Consider the following 21,228-nt stretch of genomic DNA (forward strand, 5'->3'; position numbering starts at 1 on the left):
CTCAGTCACCGTGTCTTGTCATTGATTCGTCTTAAGTAGTAGTTGGTCACATGTCCTTGGTCTGTGAGCTGCCTACCCTCACTTCCTCTTTTTCCATTATTAGCCTCACAGCGTGGGCGATCTTCTTACTCATCTTTCCCACCATTTAGTCTTATGTCCTGCAGTACGTAGTGGATAAAGCATTCGTGTAGTTCTTCTCCTAGAGAAATCAAGCACTTTATGCCTACATATAATACTCAGAGACTGGATATCAGAGTGCAAGGCATGCTGGTTGGCTGGTTAGCTCCATTTGATTAGAACACTGGGCTGTTGACAGCAAATTCTTGGGTTCCACCCTTAAGTAATCTGAGAGCCAATACTGTTCCACGGCCATGGGCCATGTCCCCAGACTTAGCTGTATCTTATGGAGATGTGGTGTTACCCCAAGAGTACAAGGGGTTGGGATAGATCAGTGGGAATGTGTAACACTGAATCACCCATTAGTGTCTCCTGTTTGTAAAAGAACAGCAAAGAATTTAGGTATTTTTTTAAAAGTCTGGGCCTGCACACCCTTAGGAGTATGCCCTGAAAGTGTCTCTGTAAGTTCTCCCATGTACATACTTCAGACACTTGTGGGTGGGTGTCTGGTGCTTTTCTTGTTCTAAATACTTTGTCAACAAATGTTGGAGAACCACCAAGCCAACACCACTTCCGGGATGAAGGGAAATCAACAAACGTTCCTCACAGAACTCCATCGAGACCATTCTGGCCTTTCCCAATGCCCACGTCTGGTGAAGAGCAGCCTGAAGATGTTGGGACATCTTGTCCAAGTGCCAGGCATCCTCGCACACCCTCAGATTGCATGTCGACCTGAAGAGCCTCCCTGGGGCTGTCAAAGCTCTGCTTTCCTACAGTCTGCTTCGGAGGACACTGTGCTCTCAGCTTATCAACAAAACCTCCAAACATCCTCTACCCACGGAGCAGCCAGGCCTCAGGAGAGGAGAGAGAGATGGGCGCTCACCACTTTCTATCTGGCCATCGTGGGGTGGAGGACGTCCCCAGGCCTTGCCTCTGATAGCCTGTAGCACCTTCTTGGTGTGCGAAGCCACGTGGCCGTGGCAAACTAGCCATGGATTTGTACAGGAGACCACCAGGCCTTGAATTCTGCATGTTCTGATTTCTCATGAGGAAAAGCCTCAGACAGGGAAGACCAAAGAGAAGGATGAGTACCGCTATTTTAAGTGCCACCCACTAGAGTCATTGTGATGTCTAATGAATTCAAAATATTGTTTACATGCACTTAAAATGCATGTCACTATGGCAGGTAAATGACTAGGTTGCTTTCAATACAGGATTCTTAGAATTTGTGTTAAAAGGATGCAATAAGGATGTTAATCATACCGTAGTCAGGTTTTACAAGGACTTTCCTCTTCAACAGAGAGGAAAGAAAGAGCAAACAGGCAAGTCCGCGTCAGGGGACTCCTACCCTTGGAGAAGGGGATGTGGCCAGTTCCCTGTGGGCTCCCTGTCCCTGCTCCTTGGCTGCCATCTTGGCTCCCTGTGGTTTGATGTTGACAGGGTGGCTGGGTCTTAGGAAGTCCGCAGCTGGCTTGTGATGAGTCAGTGAGTGAGCGGGATTGAGTATTTCCCGTGCACCCAGATCTGCGCTCAAATCCAGGAGAGATGGGCACGGAGAGAGGCCTCCCTAGATCACGGTAGAGTCTCCACCCCCTGCTCGCCGTGTAACTCTAGGTCTCCTCACGTGCCACCATGGGCCCTACCACGCTCAGAGGGGGGTGCGTGGGGGAGAGCCACCCTCCTAGCTAACTGGAACCTGCAGCCTGCCTTTCCTCAGGAACTTGGTAAGACCTTGCTGCTGGGGAGTTCCGGGGACACTGCTAGGATTCAGCTACTGCCCTTTTCTCCTTGTCACACTATGCAGGTGAGTCTGATGGGGGCTGGGTGGGGCACAACAGCTCATGCAGAGGCGACGCACGGACACGCCAGCCAGACCACACCACCAGAACCTCTGAAGCGCACGCTTTCTGCACACAGAAAAGCCCCCCCCATCCCCAGCAGCCTCAGCGTGCCCCGCACCGGTGTGACTGCCAGAGTTCACAGAGGGAAATTTGGCTGTTTTTGATTTGTTTGTTTGGGTGTTTTTTAGATGAGGTACAGTTCTGAGCCAATTTATTTCATGGTGTAGTTCAATGGCCTTGTCCCCGGGCTGCTGCAGAAGTTGCACAAGTGACACAGCCCTGCGGACACCAGGGTCCTTCCTCCTTAAAGCCCCGGACAGAAGATCAAATGCCCAGGCCTGAGGCCGGGCGATCAAGGGTGCACCTTCTGCAGCCGGAGCCGCTGGCTCTTTTGCAAATTCACCCTAGAAGAAAAGCTGCAGACACTCGCAAAAGGAAAGGGCTGAGTAGAGGGGAAAAGCACTGGACTCCCTCCCTCCCCAAAGAAAACGACAATCAAAACACACACACACACATACACACACACACACACACAAAGAAAGGGAAAAAAACCCAAAGCAAAAGAAACGTTGAGGGAAGAAAACCAACTGAACTTACCACACTGCGGGTGAATTTTTCTAGGGAAGTTCTACGACCTTGCTCACTTTCTGGCTTTAGGAAAAAAAAAAAAAGGTAGGGAGAAAAATACAGAAAAAAAAAATCTTCAGCTTACACGTGGTTTCCAAACATCAGCAGCTGCAGCTAAAGAAGAAAAACAAAAGCAAAATGGGGCAGAAAAAAATGGGAAAAGAGAAGCAGCCAGAGGTGTTGGCAGAGTGGATGGAGCAACAGAGGAGGCCGGGAGAGACAGTGGCCTCCGGGGAGCAGGAGCAGAGGGCAGAGGTTGCTTCTCCAGGGCCCTCGAAGCATTGCAGGGCTTGGGCGAGAAGCCACCATGGCTTTGCACGGGACCACTGCTGCAGTTTTGAGTGCCTGGCTCACCACTGTCAACTGGCCATGCCCTTAGGCAGGAGTCCTGGTAGTTCTGGCCATGTGTCCCCAGGTGGCCATCGAGGGGCTCTCGATGACACAGAGAGTGGTGACACAGAACAGACTAGCTCGGAGGGCCATGTGGTGTGTATGTGTGGGGGGGATGCTGATGGTAGGGCAGGAAGTGGCCCCTGGGGAAGTGAAGTCATCTATTCAGCCACTAGTCTGGTTAGGACTGCTTTCTCTCTTGAGATTTCCCTGCACCAGAAAGTTTGCTAACATCAATGACTTCCTAATGACCCTCGTTCTACATCCTTAGAGCAAGGAGGGTCTACCATGTCCTCTACAATGACAAAAGGTCTTCAGCCTCAGAAGACAACATGGGGATTGTTCTAAACAGAAAATGCTCTCTCAGTGTCCAAGCAGGTGATGCCTTCCCAGATGTACTCAGGCAGGCTGGAGGTGGCTCAGGGAGCTCCTGGGGAACTCTCAACAGGGACCAGAGGGGGCAAAGCCCTGACACGTTCTTTTGGGCCTATCTGCCTCTGCCACTGGAGGGAGGGAAATGTGGTGTGCTCCTGACTCCAGCCAGCATTTCCCATCTGCAGGGGTCCTGGGAGAGTAGAATGACACCCAGATACCTGTGCATTTATCCTGAAGCCCTGTTCCAGGGTCTTGAGCCTGAGACTGGGTTTCGAAGAGTATACACACTCACATAGACACAGACACACACACTCAACAAGTAACTGAAATAGGGGAGCTGAAGAGGCAGCCAGGTGTCTGTAGGTCTGCTGAAAGCAGGGAGTGCAGGCTGGAGGCAGCCATCTATCTGTGGGGAAGAGATTAGAGGCTTCCTTGGCCCCCACTCCCGCCCACGCCACCTCCATCAGCTCAGCCAGCTGGCAGGGCAGGTATGAGGTTGCGGAAGGAAAACACAACACAAATGACACGCCACTACAGGGTTGGGCTGGGCTTTCTTCTTGCGCAGGGAACCGAAGGATCCATGCTTGGCCCTGGGTCCCATAACAAGTCTCCATTCTGGGGATGGCAGGACTCTAAATCCTGTGGCAGCCCAGGAGCCAAACACTGGGCTCCAGTGGGGCCGGTCCCAGCCCCTGCATTCTGTGCTTATTCTTGGGCTCTGGCTACGGAGCTGCTCACAGCTGGGAGCCACTGCCCTGACTCATTCAGGTCTTCTGCTTTGCACAGGCCATCAAGCTGCACTAGAAAACCATCCTCATTGGTACTTAATTGTCCTGGAGTAGCCCTCAAACCCAGCTCATCTGCCTCTGGAGAACCTGGCTTTATTTCAGAAATATTAGGGGAAAGGATGAACTAGGTATGAGGGATCAGAAGGCTGTGCCTCCAGACTCCATCTGGAGGCAGAACCCTGCAGAGAAGTGAGGCTGATTGTACTTTCTCTCTTAGCTGGCGGTTGGTTGCGAATCTTGCATACCTTTTAAGACCTGGACATTGATATCACACTCCAAGTCTGCTCCTGAAGTCACTCTAAGCCTACCTGAAAGTGCCGAATTATACATCAGGTCCATACCTGGAGACTCTCGGGAGGAAATGGAAGGAGAGAGCAGGTTTTGTCACTGTTTTAGGGAACGACTCCATGATGTTGAAAGGTTGATGGTTATTGCAAGGGCTTGCTGCCTTGAGAACAACACTTAATTCAGGGCCTGAGAGGATAATTCTAGTGAACTTCATTTGTAACATTATGCAGGAAGGCTGTCTGTGCTTCGCCCCCTCAAATAACCTCCTTTGGGACGTTTTCCTCTTGTAAGAGAGGATCTGCCGGGAGCGGTGGCTCACGCCTGTAATCCCAGCACTGTGGGAGGCTGAGGAGGGAGAATCGCTTGAGCTCAGGAGTTCGAGACTCGCCTGAGTGACAGTGAGACCCCGACTCGTGAAAAAAATGGAAAAACCCAGCCGGGCACCTCGGCGAGCGCCTGTAATCCCAGCGGCTTCCGGAGGCTGAGGCAGCGGGGTGCCCGCAGCCCGAGTCTGAGGTTGTGGTGAGCTACCACGCCCACTGCACTCGCTCAGGGGCATAGGGTGGGACCCTGTCTCAACAAAAAAAAAAAAAAAAAAAGAAAGCACAGATCTCTCAGCCCACTTTCTGGCTTGAGGTGCATTTTCCCTTGTGTTCAGACCCCTGTGTTCAGACAGACTGAACCAACTCTGACTTCTCATCTAGGTGTGTAGATGGACCCAGATGGGTCAAATTGCTAAAGCCTTAGAATGTCCCCAAATTATGATCAGGTCAGGTGTCTTGAGCAACAGGAAATAAAGGAAACTTACTTTGACCTTCTCCCAGGAGATCCAGGTGATATGGGCTGGGGCATCAAAAGTCTCTATAACCTTTTTCTTTTCCCTAGTTCATCAGAGCCATTTGTTGGGGGTGTCAGTCCCCTCTATCAGAGGCCCTCCATGGATCTCCTCCAGTGAGGGAGGTGGCAGGAAGCCAGGCTTTGCGATCTCTATCCTGGTCGCTACCCCTGACGGGCATGCTGCAGGAAGTGAAGAGAGCTGGACTTCCGGAAATCTGGACATTTTAGAGGTCCTTTTCCCTTTCTCAAACTATTAGGGCTCTTCTCAGGGCTACATATGGGCAGGAGAGCAGGACACAAAGGCTCTCCCAGACTCTGGAGTTGTGTGCGCACAAGCAGATACGCAGACAGGATCCTGGCACACAGGGCTACAGTACACAGAGAAGGCTTACATGGCTGAGAGAGGCAGCCCAACAGAGGAGGTGTGGATGGAACAACATGTGTCACAGCCTGGGCCTGGGATGCCGGGAGGGGAGAATAAAGGGACACATGTGCTCCCAGATGGTGTGGGATGGAAGCTGTGGAGCCTGGTGCAAGTTGAGCCATACTGAACCACACATGAGCCTCACATCAGAGGTGAGAAGTACAGCAGGTAGGCAGGCATACTGGACCTGTGAACTGTCTCTCTCTTGCCCCCTTCTCTTCCCTACTTTTCCCTCTCTCCTCCCAGAAACCCAGCTGAGTCTATTGTTGCTTCTGTCACTCCTCACCATCTGCATGCCGAGGGGCCCTGCACCCTAAATCCATGACTTCCTGGGCTGCAGGGACCCATGGCAGAGGGGGACCTCTAAGTGGAGGAGGAAGAAGGAGCTGCGTGTAGTTATGTCTTGCTTAAGAGAAAAGGGAAATGCCATGATGGGAGGTGAGGGAGAGGAAGGGGTGTTGAGGAGGAGGCAGTCCTGGGATGGATGACTCTGGGCACTCTTAGTGCAGCCCCCTAAACTGACAAGTGAGAGGGCTGCCCCAACCTCTGCCTCACAACCATCTGGGCTGGTCAGGGAGAGAATTCTGCAGAGAGGGGGCTGGACTTTGCAGGGAGGGGTGGTCTCTGGTGTGGTCAGGGTTTTCTGGTGCTCTAGCCAGCCTTGCACTCCTGTGGGTGGTCACACTGCCTCCACTGCCATGGTAACACTGCATCTTCTACTCCTGAAGGCAGGAGGCCATATCTTGGACCTTGGGGAAGGGGTTGGGTGGTTGGTGACCATCCTAACTTTTTCCCGTTGGAGTGGGAGCAGATAGAGAGGGAAAGAAAAAAAGAGAAAATAAATAAAACACAAGGGATGAAATTCTCATTTCACACCAGCAGCAGCAAGCAGCAGGCAGGAGTCAATAGAGCTAAGAAAGGCAAGCCTGCCCTTCCAAAAGATACCTTCTTCTTGGCCAGCAGCAAGTCCTGGTAAGCATTTGACCGGAGGAAGCGGGCATAGCTGTCACTTTTCATCAGCTTGTAGATGTGCTCCTGGGGGACACAAGGAAGAGCTGTCAATCAATGCTACATGGTATTACAATCCTATTGATCACCAAGTGGGGAAAGAAACAAAGGAATCTAGGTATGGTTGTATGGACCTGGAAAAACTTGCAACGTGTTCCAGCCCTGCCCTCCAAACTCAGAAACCCCAAACAAAATATGTTTTCTCTCTTAGAGAAAAAATCCTTAAGGATCATATCCCACAGGGTCTGTAATTGGGCCTGGGTGCTGAGTTGGGTGCTTAATGATTAAAACCATAGGACATAGCAACAGAAGGAAGAAACTATTGTTATACCCCAACAGTTGCATGAATCTTAAGGATGTTACAGTGAGTGGAAAAGCCAATCCCCAGAAAACATACTATGAGATTCCCTTTCTATGATATTCTTGAAATGACAAATTATAGAAATAGAGAACAGATTAGTGGTTGCCAGGGGCTAGGGATAGGGGAGGAATGGGAGGGAGGTATGGTTAGAAAAGGGAACAGGATGGATCTTTGTGGTGATAAAAGGGCTCTGTGTCTTTACCTATCTTCTACCATTGATAAATTTGTATAGAACTATACGCACACACGTGTATATGGCACAAACACATTGGGAAATATAAATAAAATCAGTGGATTGTAGCCATGTCAATATCAGGGCTGTTATATTGTACTTTAGTTTTACAAGATGTTTCCATTGGGGGAAACTGGGTAAATGGTACATCTCTGTGTTATTTCTTGTAGCTGCATGTAAATCTACAAGTATCTCAAAATAAAAAGTTTGATTTAAAAAAAACATAGGCAATGATCCCATTGGGTCAAGTTGTGTATTGCAGGGCCACCATCTTGTTGCAGAAGGGGGCTATTGGCAACAAGCGCATGGCACGTGGGACAGATAAGCCAGGCCTGCAGCTCACATCCAGGAGGACAGTGCCACTTCTTTTCCTGGGCTCCTCGAGGCATTTATGTTCTGGCCTTAGCAATGAATTTCACTCCTGATTTCTGACAAATTCCTTGAGCCTTGTGGTTGCTGATCAATAGATCTGTCCTCATCCAGACCCAGAAAATTCTGGTCCATTAAATGAGAGAACTTGTCAGTGGGGAAAAAATTATTCATTCATTGAAGTGGATTCAGCTCAGCTGTACAGGGAAGCTTGGCTGCCCCAAAGGGGACCTGTTAGAAGGGAGGGTGGGATCCTTAGTGTTCAGCCTGGTGGAGGAAGCATCATCCCCTTGTATGGTCATTGTTTATCACATGAAACCAGACTAAGGCCCCAGTGGTTGAGAGAATGGACAGCTGGTCAGCTGAGAGGCAGGACTGGTCATAAAGAACCTTTTCCTTGGGTTCTGTCCCCAAGAAGGATATTAAAGGAGGAAGCAGAGGCTGCCCATCAGCTGGTGGCACATTTTAGAGATGCCTGGCCAAAGGAAGCTGGAGCAAGATTCACCAAGATTCTCTTCCTACCCAGCATAAAAGAAAGTTAAAGCACAATTGCCAAGATATGGCATCAACCTAAATGTCCATCAATGGATGAATGGATAAAGAAAATGTGGTGTGTGTCTATATATATGTATGTGGATAAATACATGTTCTTCATTGCCAAAAAATTGCTAATGATCATCTAAGCCTTTAGCAAGTCATAATCTTTTTTTCCTGGTGGAGGCTCTTGCCTTGATGTTGTTGGCTGCTGACCGATGAGGGTGGTGGTTGCTGAAGGTTGGTGTGACTGTGGCAATTTCTTAAAATAATAAAATAAAGTTGGCCACATTGATTAACTCTTCCTTTCACTTAATATTTCTCTGTAGCATACAATACTTTTGCTAGCATCACAGTAGAACTTCTTTCAAAATTAGAGTCAATCCTCTCAAACTCTTCTGCTGATTTATCAAATAAGTTATGCACTATTCTTTTTTTTTTTTTTTGAGACAGAGTCTTATTATGTTAGAGTGCTTGATGTCACAGCTCACAGCAACCTCCAACTCTTGGGCTTCAGCGATTCTCTTCCTAAGCCTCCCAAGTAGCTGGGACTACAGGTGCCCGCTACAACACCTGACTATTTTTTGGTTGCAGTTGTCATTGTTGTTTAGCAGGTCTGGGCCAGGCTCGAACCCACCAGCTTTGGTGTACGTGGCTGGCACCCTACTTACTGAGCTACAGGTGCTGAGCAGTTAATGGAATATTCTAAATCCTATGGTGTCATTTCAACAATGTTCATGAAACCTTCATTAACAGTAGATTCCATCTCAAGAAAACACTTCTCCTTATTCATTCACATAAAGCAACTCCTTTATCCATTAAGGTTTTATCGTGAGATTGCAGCAATTCAGCCACAGCCTCAGGCTCCACTTCTCTCACTGTAGCATCCTAGTTCTTTCCCTATTTCCACCACATCTGCTGTTTCTTCCTCCATTGAAATAAAACTTCTCAAAGCCCAAAGCCATCCACAAGGGTTGAAATCAACTTCTTCCGAAATCCTATTAGTTTTGATACTTCAACCTCCTCCCATGAATCATAAATGTTTTTAATGACTTCTAAGAATGGTTAATCTTTTACAGAAGGGTTTCAGTTTACTTTTCAAGAGCCATCAGAGCAATCACTATCTATGGCAGCTATAGCCTGATGAAATGTACTCATTAAACAGTAAGACTTGAAAGCTGAAATCACTCCTTGCTCCATGGGCTGCAGAATGGCTGTTGTGCTAGCAGGCATGAAAACAACATTAATCTCCTGTATATCTCCATCAGAGCTCTTGGGTGACTAAGTGCACTGTCAATGAATATAATATTTTAAAAGAAAAAAATTTTTTTCTGAGCAGTAGGTCTTGACAGTGGGCTTAAAATCTTCAGTCAACCATATAGAGAGATATGCTGTCATCCAGGCCTTGTTGTTTCATTCATAGAGCACAGGTACAGTAGACTTAGCATGATTCTTAAGGGCCCTAGGATTTTCAGAATGGTAAATGAGCAATGGCTTCAACTTAAAGTCACCAGTTGCATTAGCCTCTAACAAGAACATCAGCCTCTCCTTGGAAGCTTTGAAGACAGGCAGATTCTCCGTCAGCACTTGCTGCTTCACCTTACATTTTTCTGTTATGGAGACGGCTTCTTTCATCAAATTTCATGAGCCAACCTCTGTCAGCTTCTAACTTTTTTTTCTGCAGCTTTCTCACCTCTCTCAGCCTTCATAGAATTAAAGAGAATTAGGGCCTCACTGTGGATTAGGCTTTGACTTGAGAGAACACTATGGCTGGTTTGGTCCAGACCATTCAAACTTTCTCCCTATCAGCAATAAGGCACTTTCTTGTTTTCATCATTTGAGTGCTCCCTGGAGTAGCACTTTTAACTTCCTTCAAGAACTTTTCCTTTGCATTCACAACTTGGCCTAAACTGGTTGGCTCAAGAGGTCTAGCTTTTGGCTGATCTTAGCTTTCAATACGCCTTCCTCACTAAACTTAAATTTCCAGCTTTTGATTTAACATGAGAGATGTGTGACTGTTCCTCTCCCTGAACACTTACGGGCCTTTGTGGGGTTTTTAACTGGCCTAATTTTAATATTGCTGTTGATCAGGGACTAGGAGGACCCAGAGAGAGGAAGAGAGATGGGGGAGTTTTGATGGATCAGTCAGAACACACAATTTGTATCAATTAAATCCATACCTCCAAAACAATACAATAGGAACATCAAAGATCATTGATCATGGATCATCATAACAGATATAATAATAATTAAAAAGTATAAAATATCGCAAGAATGACCAAAATGTGACATTGAGACACTAAGAGAGCACATGCCGTTAGAAAAATGGTTCCCAGAGACTTGCTTGGTGCAGGTTTGTCGCAAACCTTCAATTTGTAAATACTACAACATCTGTGAAACACAGTTAAGTCAAGTGCAATAGGTGTGCCTGCGTGTGGCATCTGAAACAATCGGGCTCATAGAGGAAGCAGCAAGAACGCTGGGGACTAGAGGTCGGGTGGGTGGGGTGGGAAGGATTAGAGAGATACTGGTCAAAGGAAACCACATTTCAGTGAGAGAAGAGAAATAGGTTCAAGAGATCTATTGCACATTGTGGTGACTGTAGACTGTAGACTGTACACTGTACAGAAGAAGTATACAAGATATTGTATACTTCTCACCGCCGATGATAAGTGTATGAGGCAATGCATGTGTTAAGCAGCATGATTGGGCCATTCCACAGCACGTAAATGCATCCAAATGTCACGTTACGCACCACACATGTACACAGTTTTACCTTTCAATTAAAAAATAAGTAAAAAGAAAGTTAAAGCAGAAAGCCAGAAATGTCTTTGTCTCATGTGGGACTCTCTTCATCTCATCTGTAGTTGGACCCCAAAGAGTCATTTCTTGGAACTAGATTTGTTCTTCCTGAGATACCCGCATATTTACAATAGCATTACAATAGCGTTACCCAACAATGGGAGTGAACCCACCGCAGGGAATCAAAGGAAATTAAATAGTGGCTTGGTTGTGAGACTACTCTGATAGTCCAGATGTGTTCCGATTTTAGAAACTTAGTGGGAATATAGCTAAGCATTTCTCTGCCAATTTCAGACAAAAATCCAGCCTACTCTAATTCTTTGAGGGTGGAAATAGTATGTTTTTAGCTTCTATAGCGGCATAACACCTAGCACAGGATGAAACGTTAGTTGAATCTACGTGGATCATTGGTTCACAGAAATACCCGTTTGAATGTAATGTTCAGCAAGTTTGCAGGCTATGGATTGAGGTCAGGTAAGTTCTGGCTCCTTGTGTGGAGGGAGAGTGAGGATTCCACTCAGCTCCAAGGAGTGCGAGGCTCTTGGCTTAGCTAGCCCCAAAGGCCTCAGAGCCCAGACTGAGGAACATCAATTGGTCTTGGCTTTCATTGGTTAATATTGTTCTAACATTTAAATCTTAGGTACAAATGTTAGCCCAGACGCAAAATGATTCACTGCCTCTCCTTGTGTCAGGCATTGCTTCAGCCAGGTGGTCCCTGAATCATCTGGAAAGGCCTATCATAATGCCTGGCCCCTGTCCAAACCCCTCTCCAAAGTAACTGGCTCCTGCTTCCCTGCTGACGTTCCAAAGGCATCTAAGTCCCTGTGATAGATATATCTCACAATAACCCCCTCGTGCCCCAAGAGGAGAAAGGAAACATCTCCACACCCAGCCCTTCTGGCTAATCCAGCTAATTCCTATAGACTCACTGTGGGCAGGAAAAGGCCGGTACATTAAAAGAAAGAATTTGTCGATCAAAATAGAGCAAGATAAAGCAGATGCCCAATCACAGCAACGTTCAGCACATATTTATTGAGCATTTACTAGGTGCCAGGCATTGTGTTAGGCACTGAGATTACTGAACAAAACAAATAAGTCCCTGCTGTCATAAAGGTTAGATTCTATTAGGCAAGATAGACTTTGCACAAAGGTGCATTTAGCCAGTTGGGCTAAGGGCTGCAAAGAAGAAATACAAGTGGAGGGCACTATGAATGCATGCACCTGGGATGGCCTGCCTGCTTTAGGGGAGGGCTGGTGGTCCATCAACCAGAAAGATCCTCACCACAGTAGAAAGATCTAAGTAGACAGAGAGAAATGCGGCTCCCAATTCTGTGGGAAGGACAGGGATAGGCGTGGGGGTGTCTGGTCTTACAGCTGCACAAGTCTGATCACTCAGAGCAAAAAAGATAACCCAGGGAGAGGAGAAAACTGCAGGGCATCCATGTGGGCTGGAGGAGCCGTTTGGCTCCATGGTCATATCCCCCAGGTCAAATGGCCAGCTCACGAGCCAGATACCAAGGCAAGGATGATGCGGGGAAGGTAGGGGATTAAGAACACAATCTCTCAGAGGATGGGCCACACAAAGGGGCCTTCCCCTGCCAAGACCATCTCTACCCCTTGGCCATCACTATGATAGTGTCAATCACCCTTCCAGGGAACAACCTTCAGAGAAATAATAGCAAATCCAAGGCACAGGTCTGAGAAAAACAGAACCCCGAGCCTTTTCAGGTGTCCCACACCTCTGCAGGGCCCATGGCTTCCTCTTCCCTCTGGCCTGGCCTCTCTTTCCCACAGTCTGAGGATCTGTGACTATCCCTGCCCAGCACCTCCTCCCCCAAGCAAAAAATGCACCCTTTGATGTCCCCAGGTGTGGAACTACACTTCTTCCTCCTTGCCAGCTTTGTCTAGGAAACACAAAGACAGTACACAGGGGGTGGGTGAGCGCAGTGCTGAGATTTTTCTGGGAATGAGAATTAAAATTGTACTCAGGGTCTTTGGCCATTTCCCAAATGCAACGAGTTTATCACTGCCAGGGACAGCAAGTGTACAAAGCTCTTGGCAGTGACCTCTCCTGATTTATGAGGGGTTCTGGTTTGTTTCCCCGGTTCTGCAGACAACCAGTCTTAAGGGAAATGTATATCCAGAATCTGCAAAGTGTGAGGGAGCCACTGGCAAAACCAGCCAAGCCCCTGTGGAGAGAGAATTCCTAAGGGACTAGAGAGAAAGACGTTCTCTCTTTCGCCCCTTTGTCTTGTCTCATCTTTTTCCATCTTTTCTCCCCCACTCTCTCCAAGACAGATGCTTGAATGCGTTGACTATGAACAAGCAGAACTACCAGAGGTCACACATGTCTTTGGACCCAGAAGAGTGGCACCTGCTCCAGAGAGGATGAGGATGGTTCTCCATACACCGAGAAACCAATGCTACGGGGCGCGAAATCACACCAAATGTTTTAGCCCCCGTTCTCAGTGGTGGGAGGGAACCACACCTCTGGAGGAGTTGACAGCTATAGTTCAGGGCTCTCAACCCTTCATTTCTCCTTCTTAGGCCAGGATGCTGTGATGACGAGGGCCTCTGCTTGCCTGGGGTGCTCAGGATCCATAGGGTCTGAGGCACACGTGGGTGCTGGAGGAGCACTAGCTTTCTCAAAGCCACACCTGCTATAAATCAATATTTTGCTGTGAGAGTCCTCATTTGGAAATCTTTCTTTTTAGACCAAACACAGTGGCTGTTACAAGAGGAGAGAAAGGTAATCAGACAAATAACTTGGGGCCTTGGGCTGCAGCATTCTGGAGCAGCCAGCCTACTCAAAAATACCCTCGTGTGTGTCCTCACCTGGGAGGTGGGTTCCGGAGACAGTGAAGATCTCATTTCCCAGTTTCAGAACATCCTCATGGAGTGGAGAAGCACTCAGCTAGAGCCATGCACACTGGCTAAGAGCTCTTCTTATGGTTTTCAAGTGTTCTATTTTTCTTTTTTGCAAGTGTATACGCCTCATCTCTGCCCTCCATACTTAAGTGTCCCAGAATAACATCTGGACTTTGGAAGCTGTGCAGTTCCTTGAGGAAGATGAGGCTGCAGGACAGTAGGGGGGGCTGCTGGGTAGGATAACAGGGAAGGAACTGGACTGGGAGTCAGAGGCTCAGATTCCTGTTGCGACCCTGTCTTTCTAGCCCTGTTAGTCACTCAATGAAACATAAAAACATAAGTACAAGTGCTACAAAAATGATCATGCATGTGAAGTCACAAAGAACACATTCACGTTGTGACTGTCCTTGTGACGACATGAGGATGAAGCTAAAGTTTCCAGAGAAGGGAAGAGAGAGGAAGCAAAGAGGATGTGGGAGCAGACTGGTCGTGCTGCTGGTTCTGAAGCAGGGACGGGTTTAAACAGCCCCACTTTGCAGAGAAGGATACTGAAACTCTAGCAGGCTGGTTAGTGGCTTGCCCAATGTTAAGTACAGAGCCAGGATTGGAACCCTGAGCTGTGCACAGCTCATGCTCTTCCCACTTTCACGTGCTGCTTTTCATTGTCCCTGAGCAGGGGTTCCCAGGAGAATCAACATTGCTTAGCTGAGACAAATGAAGTCCCTCCATGTGTGGTCACAGGAAGATTAGGGGTCTCCTCTGGAGTCTTAAATCTGAGTCATCCTGGTAACAGATAGAGCCATGGCTCCCCACTCACCATTTCCTTTTGGGAATGATTCACAACCACCACTATCAGCAACAGTGTCAATCAAGACACCAAGGTCGGCCCAGGCTCTGGTTTCTTGCCCACCAGGCAGGCCCTCTACACCCTGCCTCGCATAGTACTCGCAGGAGGCTGTGAATGGAATTTGCAAGGTCCCAGCCTGGCTAAGCATGGAGGGCTAATGGGCCCTTAGGAGTCATATGTAGAAGTCTGCATCCTTGAGTCTCACTTGTCAAGACACTCTTGGATATCTTAAATCAAAGGTCTTTGGAACTTAGGTTAGCTGAAGCCTAAAGAAAATTTAACTGTTCTTCAGCATGGGTCTTGCAGGACTGTGTACTGTGTAGTAGTAAGGACTCAAAGTGGATCAGGAATCACTATGGAATCAGTATCTGCTTAATAAGCACAGGAGAGGCAACAGAAAGACCCCCACTGAAGTGAAAGTGGGCCATCGCTCCTATGGAAGCAGCTTGGATGACTACCCTTGGATTACACAGATCTGAAGTGGGAAGCTCACATTTGGGTTTCCTTGGCCTCTGAAGCAGGCCATGGGGGCACTTGGTTTCCATGTAAGGACTCATTCAAGGCCATATGAGGGAGTAAGAGTAAATGATCATTGGCCTTCAGCCTGCAAAGCAGCTTATCACATAAACGTGTTTGATGTAACTGGCCAAAGACAGCTTTTCACATTGTCTTTTTCCTGCCCAAATACCATGGGGTATCAATGTAGAAAAGTGTTTTTCTTTTTTTATTCAAGGTCAAGGGGTTTGGTGCAAGGAATCTATGCTTAGAAGTAGCTAAAAAGTAATTCTATAATTTAACTCTCTGACACCTTCTCTCCAGGAACTACTAGTCTGGGTGCTATTAAACAGAACTGGATTACAAACAACTGATTTGTTCTTTTCAAAATGTATCCCTCCCTCTGCTGTTCATCTCCCTAAAATAAAACCACCCACAGAATAAAATGAGTAACTCCTAGAGCAAGAAATGCTGTGGCATTCTTTATTAAAATATGTCTGGCCCGGGAGCCTACCAGGAAATGCCCTCAAATAGAGGATTAATACCAGGAAACTTAGTGTGGTCTTGTGATATTGGTGCGTAATGCCACCACCTCCAGCACTAGGGCAAAGATGAACCTACTTCATCAGGCTAGCAAGACTTCTACTTCTGAGTAATCTGGAGGAAACACAAAATTACACTTCGCTGGGCTTTGGCTTTTAAACAAAGAAAATGTTTGAAACTTTGCATTCCTCACTCAAGTTGCTTTTAAATATGTAAGTTTAGGTAACAGATTTGGTATCTTTCTCAGCTCTTTTATCACTCTGACCTCATTCTGGCCTTGAGGCTGCTCTTTGATCATTTCATGAATTGAGGATAGCTCAGTAGAGATTTGGTAACTCAGACTGAGGGCTGCTTAAGGAAAGGGACCTGCCTAATCATCTGTACATTCCCAGAGCCTAGAACATCTGGAAGCGAGTGGGTATTCCAATGTCTGCTGAATTGGCACGTGGGAGAAATTTAATGTAACCATTGTTCATTGATTATCTACTATACGTGCTTCCTGAGGTTATTTGGTAAATTTCTTTAAAGTTGAGAGATAAGGGACAAATGGCAACCCTTCCCTTTTTTGAATGATAGGCACAGTGGAGAATCTTTTAAGTCTGGACTGAGTTGTCAAGGAAATATTTTTTAAAACTCAACCATATACAAAGCATTACCTTAGTGTTATAGGGACTTACCAAAGGTCAAGAAGACCAAATTTCTGCTCCCATCAAAGAACTTCCAAATTCAGAGGTCTAGAAGGTTCCGACCCTCCAGGTACAGAGCAGAGTGGGTGTATCAGTGGCTACTGCAGGTCAGCAAAGCAGTGGAGCTTGGACAACTTAGAGACCAGATGAGAACCCATGGGCTGGGTTGGCTCACCCTGTTCAGTTGTCAGGCCAGTTGAAGGACAGATTTCCAAACCAGCTCTGTCTAAGTGAACTGCTTTCTTAGAACTATTTGGTTTTGTTTATAAAGTATAATGTGTTTTTACTCAAGCTCTGCCTGATGGTAAAACACCACCTGGGCCTCCTATTTCCTATGTCATTTCCTTTGGCATAGAACTTCATGCCCCATGGGTCAAGGCCTCCCAATTTGAGTGTGAGAATGAATGTTCATGAAATGGATGGATGGGCAGATGGAAAAAAGATTGAATGGATCTAGAGACACAGTTCTTGGAACATCCTGGGATACTCTAAGACTTTTAAAACTGAAGCCAAGCAACCACTGGGCTTGCCAGCTGACTCCTGTCTTTTTCTGGATCTTGTGGGGGCTCTGGAAAGAAGCAAATGCCCTAAGAGGATGTCTTATCTTCCCAATCCTTCCTGTGTTTTAATTCTGTCCTCCAACAACTACCAGTAGAGCTTCAGACTGCCCTCAGATTCGTATCTCTCCCTCAGCTCCAGCCTACTCTGCCCACGCCACGTAACGCCTCCTCTACAGGTCAAAGGCTTATTGCTTTGCCATTGTCTTCAGGATGACAAAGTTCCAATTCCTTAGGGTGACACTGAAGGACACCTCCGCCCCCAGTTCTGTTCTTATATCCTTTCCCTAAGTTTTTCCCCTTCTAAAGGCAAATATTTTCTTGAGAGAATTTCTTTTGGAGCTATCTTAGAAATTATAAAACCCCAGAGAATACTAATGCTATTAATTTTTGTGAGTTCACATTTATAAATATATAGCATGTTGTACAGTACTTTTCCGCAGAATTTTCAGGACTATTAGCTCATGTGATTTCTCTGAATTCCTTGGTGGGTTGCAGAGAAGACATCACCCCATTTTATAGATGAGGAAAAGGCTCTTCTCTGAGGCCCCATAGCAAATAGGTAACAATGTAGGTCCTCTCTGCCCCACAGTTGAGAACACAGAATCCAACCCCTAGCATAAAGAACTGAGTGCTTAAACAAACAAACAAAAAAACATGGTCCATTTTTTTCTCCCCTCATAAGGCTAAATTTATGAAATTAGAACACTGCTATACACAGCCCACAGACCTTTATGGAAGATTTGGTCTTGGCCCAAATTTTCAAAAAAGCCAAATGGATCAGCAAAGTACAAATGTAAATGCTGGGTCCATGCTGACAGGCTGTCTTGTGAAATATTTCCACAGGAAGCAAACACAGGCAATTAACTCTGCTGTAACAACGCATGTGGTCAATAAGAAACAAAGCCCTCAAGAGAGGCTGTGCCCCACCTCCAGACCCAACGTCTAGCGAATTCATAAATTTGGCTGGATCTTCACATAGGTTCCTGGCTACTAACATCAAGCACATGACCTCTGTGGGGGGCATCTGAGAACCATTGTAAACAGCTGAGGAAGCCACCCAGAGCTCCTGATCTGAATGGTGGGTTTAAAGGGTTTAGCCGTCACATTTCCACCTAGCAGATAGGCAAACTGAGGAGAGAAAGTTTAAAGGGTATAAGTGTACAATTCTAGAAAAAGTGTACTGCAGAAACAGCATCAGAGGCTGCTGCCTGGCTCTGGTCCCTTCTCTAGGGACTAGAGTTTCTCCATGTCTCAGTATAACAACCAAGCCCTCATAACTAACAATCTAGGAACATTGTGGTCTAAGCAGCAGATTTAGTTGGGAAATCTGAGCACAAGTCCTTACTAGTCATGAGATGCTAAAGATTTTAACCTCTTTTCCTTAGCTGGAAACTTCTGAATTCCTTGGTGGGTTGCAGAGAAGACATCACCCCATTTTATAGATGAGGAAAAGGTCAAGGCTCTTCTGAACTGCACCTGCTTTGCAGGAAAGGTGAGACAGTGTGAGTATCCTGGTACTGGCCAACTTTTGCTGGGTAGCACCCAACTGTGATGTAGAAACATTCGCAGCAACTGCTGTGTTGCCATGACTGCACCAAAATGAAGTTATGTCTAATCTGCTCTCCCCTAGAAACTAAATATTAACCAACCCCAACTCTCCATCCTTTATCTTTCTGGATTTCTTGAAGCATTCCAGTAGTTTTCATGACACATGATTTAGTACAGGGGTCATGAACTACAGCCTATGGTTCAAATCTGGCCCACTATGTATATCTTTATCTTCCACGAGCTAAGAATGGTTTTTAGATTTCTAAATGGTTGTGAAAAATTAAAAGAAGAATTATTTTTGTAATAGATAGGGCCTTACTCTGTTGCTCAGGCTAGAATGCAGTAGTGTAATCATAGCTCACTGCAACCTTGAACTCCTGGGCTCAGGTGATCCTCTCACCTCAGCCTCCTGAGTAGCTGGGACTACAAATGTGAGCCACCATACTTGGATCATAGGATCAGGAAAGACAATCCTAAAATTCATATGGAACCAAAAAAGAGCCTAAATAGTTAAAGCAATTCTAAGCAAAAAGGACAAATCTGGAGGCATCACATTAACTTGACTTTAAATAATTCTACAAAGCTATAGTAACCAAAACAGCATGGTACTGGCATAAAAGTAGACACATAGATTAATGGAACAGAATTGAGAACCCAGGAACAGACCTCTATACCTACAACCATCTGATCTTCAACAAAGCAAACAAAACATATACTGGGAAAGGATACGGTAATAAATGGTGCTGGGGATATTGAATAGCCATATGTGGTAGAATGAAATTGGACCTATATCCCTTACCACATATAAAAGTTAACCTAAGATGGATTAAAGACTTAAATAAACACGAGACCTAAAACTATAAACATTTTAGAAGAACACCTTGGAAAAACTCTTCTGGACATTAGCCTAGGCAAAACATGTATGACTAAAATCCCCAAAGCAAATGCAAATAAACCCCAAAATAAACAAATGTGACTTAATTAAACTAAAAAGATGCACAGAAAAAGAAATAATCAAGAGTAAAGAGATAATACACAGAATGTGAAAAATATTCCTAAACTATGCATCTGACAAAGGACAAATATCCAGCATCTATAAGGAACTCAACTCAGCAAGAAAAAAAAAATAACCACCCCATTAAAAAGTGGGCAAATGACATGAACAGGCAGGATGTACAAATGGTCAGTAAACATATGAAAAAAATGCTCAACACAACTAATCATCAGAGAAATGCAAATTAAAACCATAATGAGAGTTTATCTTACTCAAGTCAGAAAAGTCATTTTTAAAAAGTCAAGAAACAATGGACATTGTCCAGGATGCGTGAAAAGGGAATGCTTATGTACTGTTGGTGAGAATGTACATTGGTACATCTTCATAGAGATTTCTCAAAGAACTGAAAGTAGATCTACCATTTGATCTGCAATCCCACCACTGGGTATCAACCCGAAGGAAAATGAATCATTATTTCAAAAGGGTGCTTGTACTAACAGGCTTATTGCAGCACTGTTCACAGTTGCAAAGACATGGAATCAACCTAAGTGCCCATCAACTGATATGTAGATAAGGAATGTGGATATATATACACCACAGAACAGTCCTCAGCCATAAAAAAGGATGAAATAATGTCTTTTGCAGCAACTTGGCTGGAACTGGAGGCCATTGTTCTAAGTGAAGTAACTCCGGAATAGAAAACCAAATACTGCATGTGCTCACTCATATGTGGGCGCTATGCTATGGCTATGCATGGTCACTGGAGACTCGAATGGGATAGGAAGGAAGGGGGAGGAGAGTAAGGGATGAAAAATCACTGGTTAGGTACAACAAATGCTACTTGGGTAGTGAGTACACGAAAGCCCAGATGTCACCCCTACACAAACCCCCCCACCAACTCCACTTATACTCTCTAAATCTATTGAAATAAATAAATAAATAAATAAAATTACAAAGAGAATTGCATTAAATTCTATGAAATTAAAGTTTTGGGGGGATATTGCCATATCTATCCCCCCCATTTATGTTGTTGACATTACTACATGGTTACACTGTAGTTGCTTTTATATGGCGACTTAAATAGTTGTAACACAGACAAACCCACAAAGCCTAAAATTTATATTATCTGGCACTTTACAGAAAAAGTTTAGTTTTTAAACTGGCCTCTAGTTTAATGTAAAAGGCAGGTTACAGAATCATCCTATTTGCATAATCAACCTGAAATGGACTGATGTTTGTATGACCCCAAATTCATACAATTAAAGTCCCATCACCTGTGTGTGATGGTAGTTAGAGGTGGGGCGTTTGGGAGGCAATTAAGTTTTATTGTTCTCATAAGAAGTGGAGGAGAGATTAAAGCTTGCTGTCTCTCTTGCTGAGGACAGAGAAAAAAACGTGGCCCTTTGCAAGACAGGAAGAGAGCCCTCACCAGCAGCCAATTCTGCTGGCACCTTGACATTGGATTTTCCAGCCTTTAGAACTGGGAGAAATAAATGTCTATTGTTTTAGCCACTCAGTGTGTAGTATTTTGTTATAGCAGCCCAGGTGGACTAATACACACCTATAGACATAAATTTAGGAAGAGAATGTATCAAAATAGGGGTTATCTCTGGGTGCTATGATTACATGCAATTACTTGAAATATGTTTTATATATTTTTTTTAATTTTTTTTTTTTGCTGTTTTTGGCCAGGG

General features: G+C 45.6%; 1 protein-coding gene across 6 annotated transcripts in view; it reads right to left on the reverse strand.

Annotated features, from left to right (window-relative positions):
• The window catches only part of RGS6 (regulator of G protein signaling 6), a 645,323-nt gene that overhangs the window by 22,928 nt on the left and 601,167 nt on the right, over nt 1-21,228 (reverse strand). For 4 of the 6 annotated variants that reach the window (XM_053602701.1, XM_053602700.1, XM_053602702.1 and 1 more), the window contains exons 16-17: nt 6,633-6,722; nt 2,556-2,609 (exon numbers count right to left, since the gene is read on the reverse strand). In XM_053602701.1, the coding sequence (XP_053458676.1) occupies nt 2,556-2,609; nt 6,633-6,722 (144 nt within the window). The remainder of the gene's footprint in view (nt 1-2,555; nt 2,610-6,632; nt 6,723-21,228) is intronic. The other 2 variants (XM_053602704.1, XM_053602703.1) reach the window with 1 other exon arrangement.

The sequence above is a fragment of the Nycticebus coucang genome, chromosome 9, assembly GCF_027406575.1.
Source record: "Nycticebus coucang isolate mNycCou1 chromosome 9, mNycCou1.pri, whole genome shotgun sequence".
In the NCBI taxonomy this organism is placed as follows: Eukaryota; Metazoa; Chordata; class Mammalia; order Primates; family Lorisidae; genus Nycticebus; species Nycticebus coucang.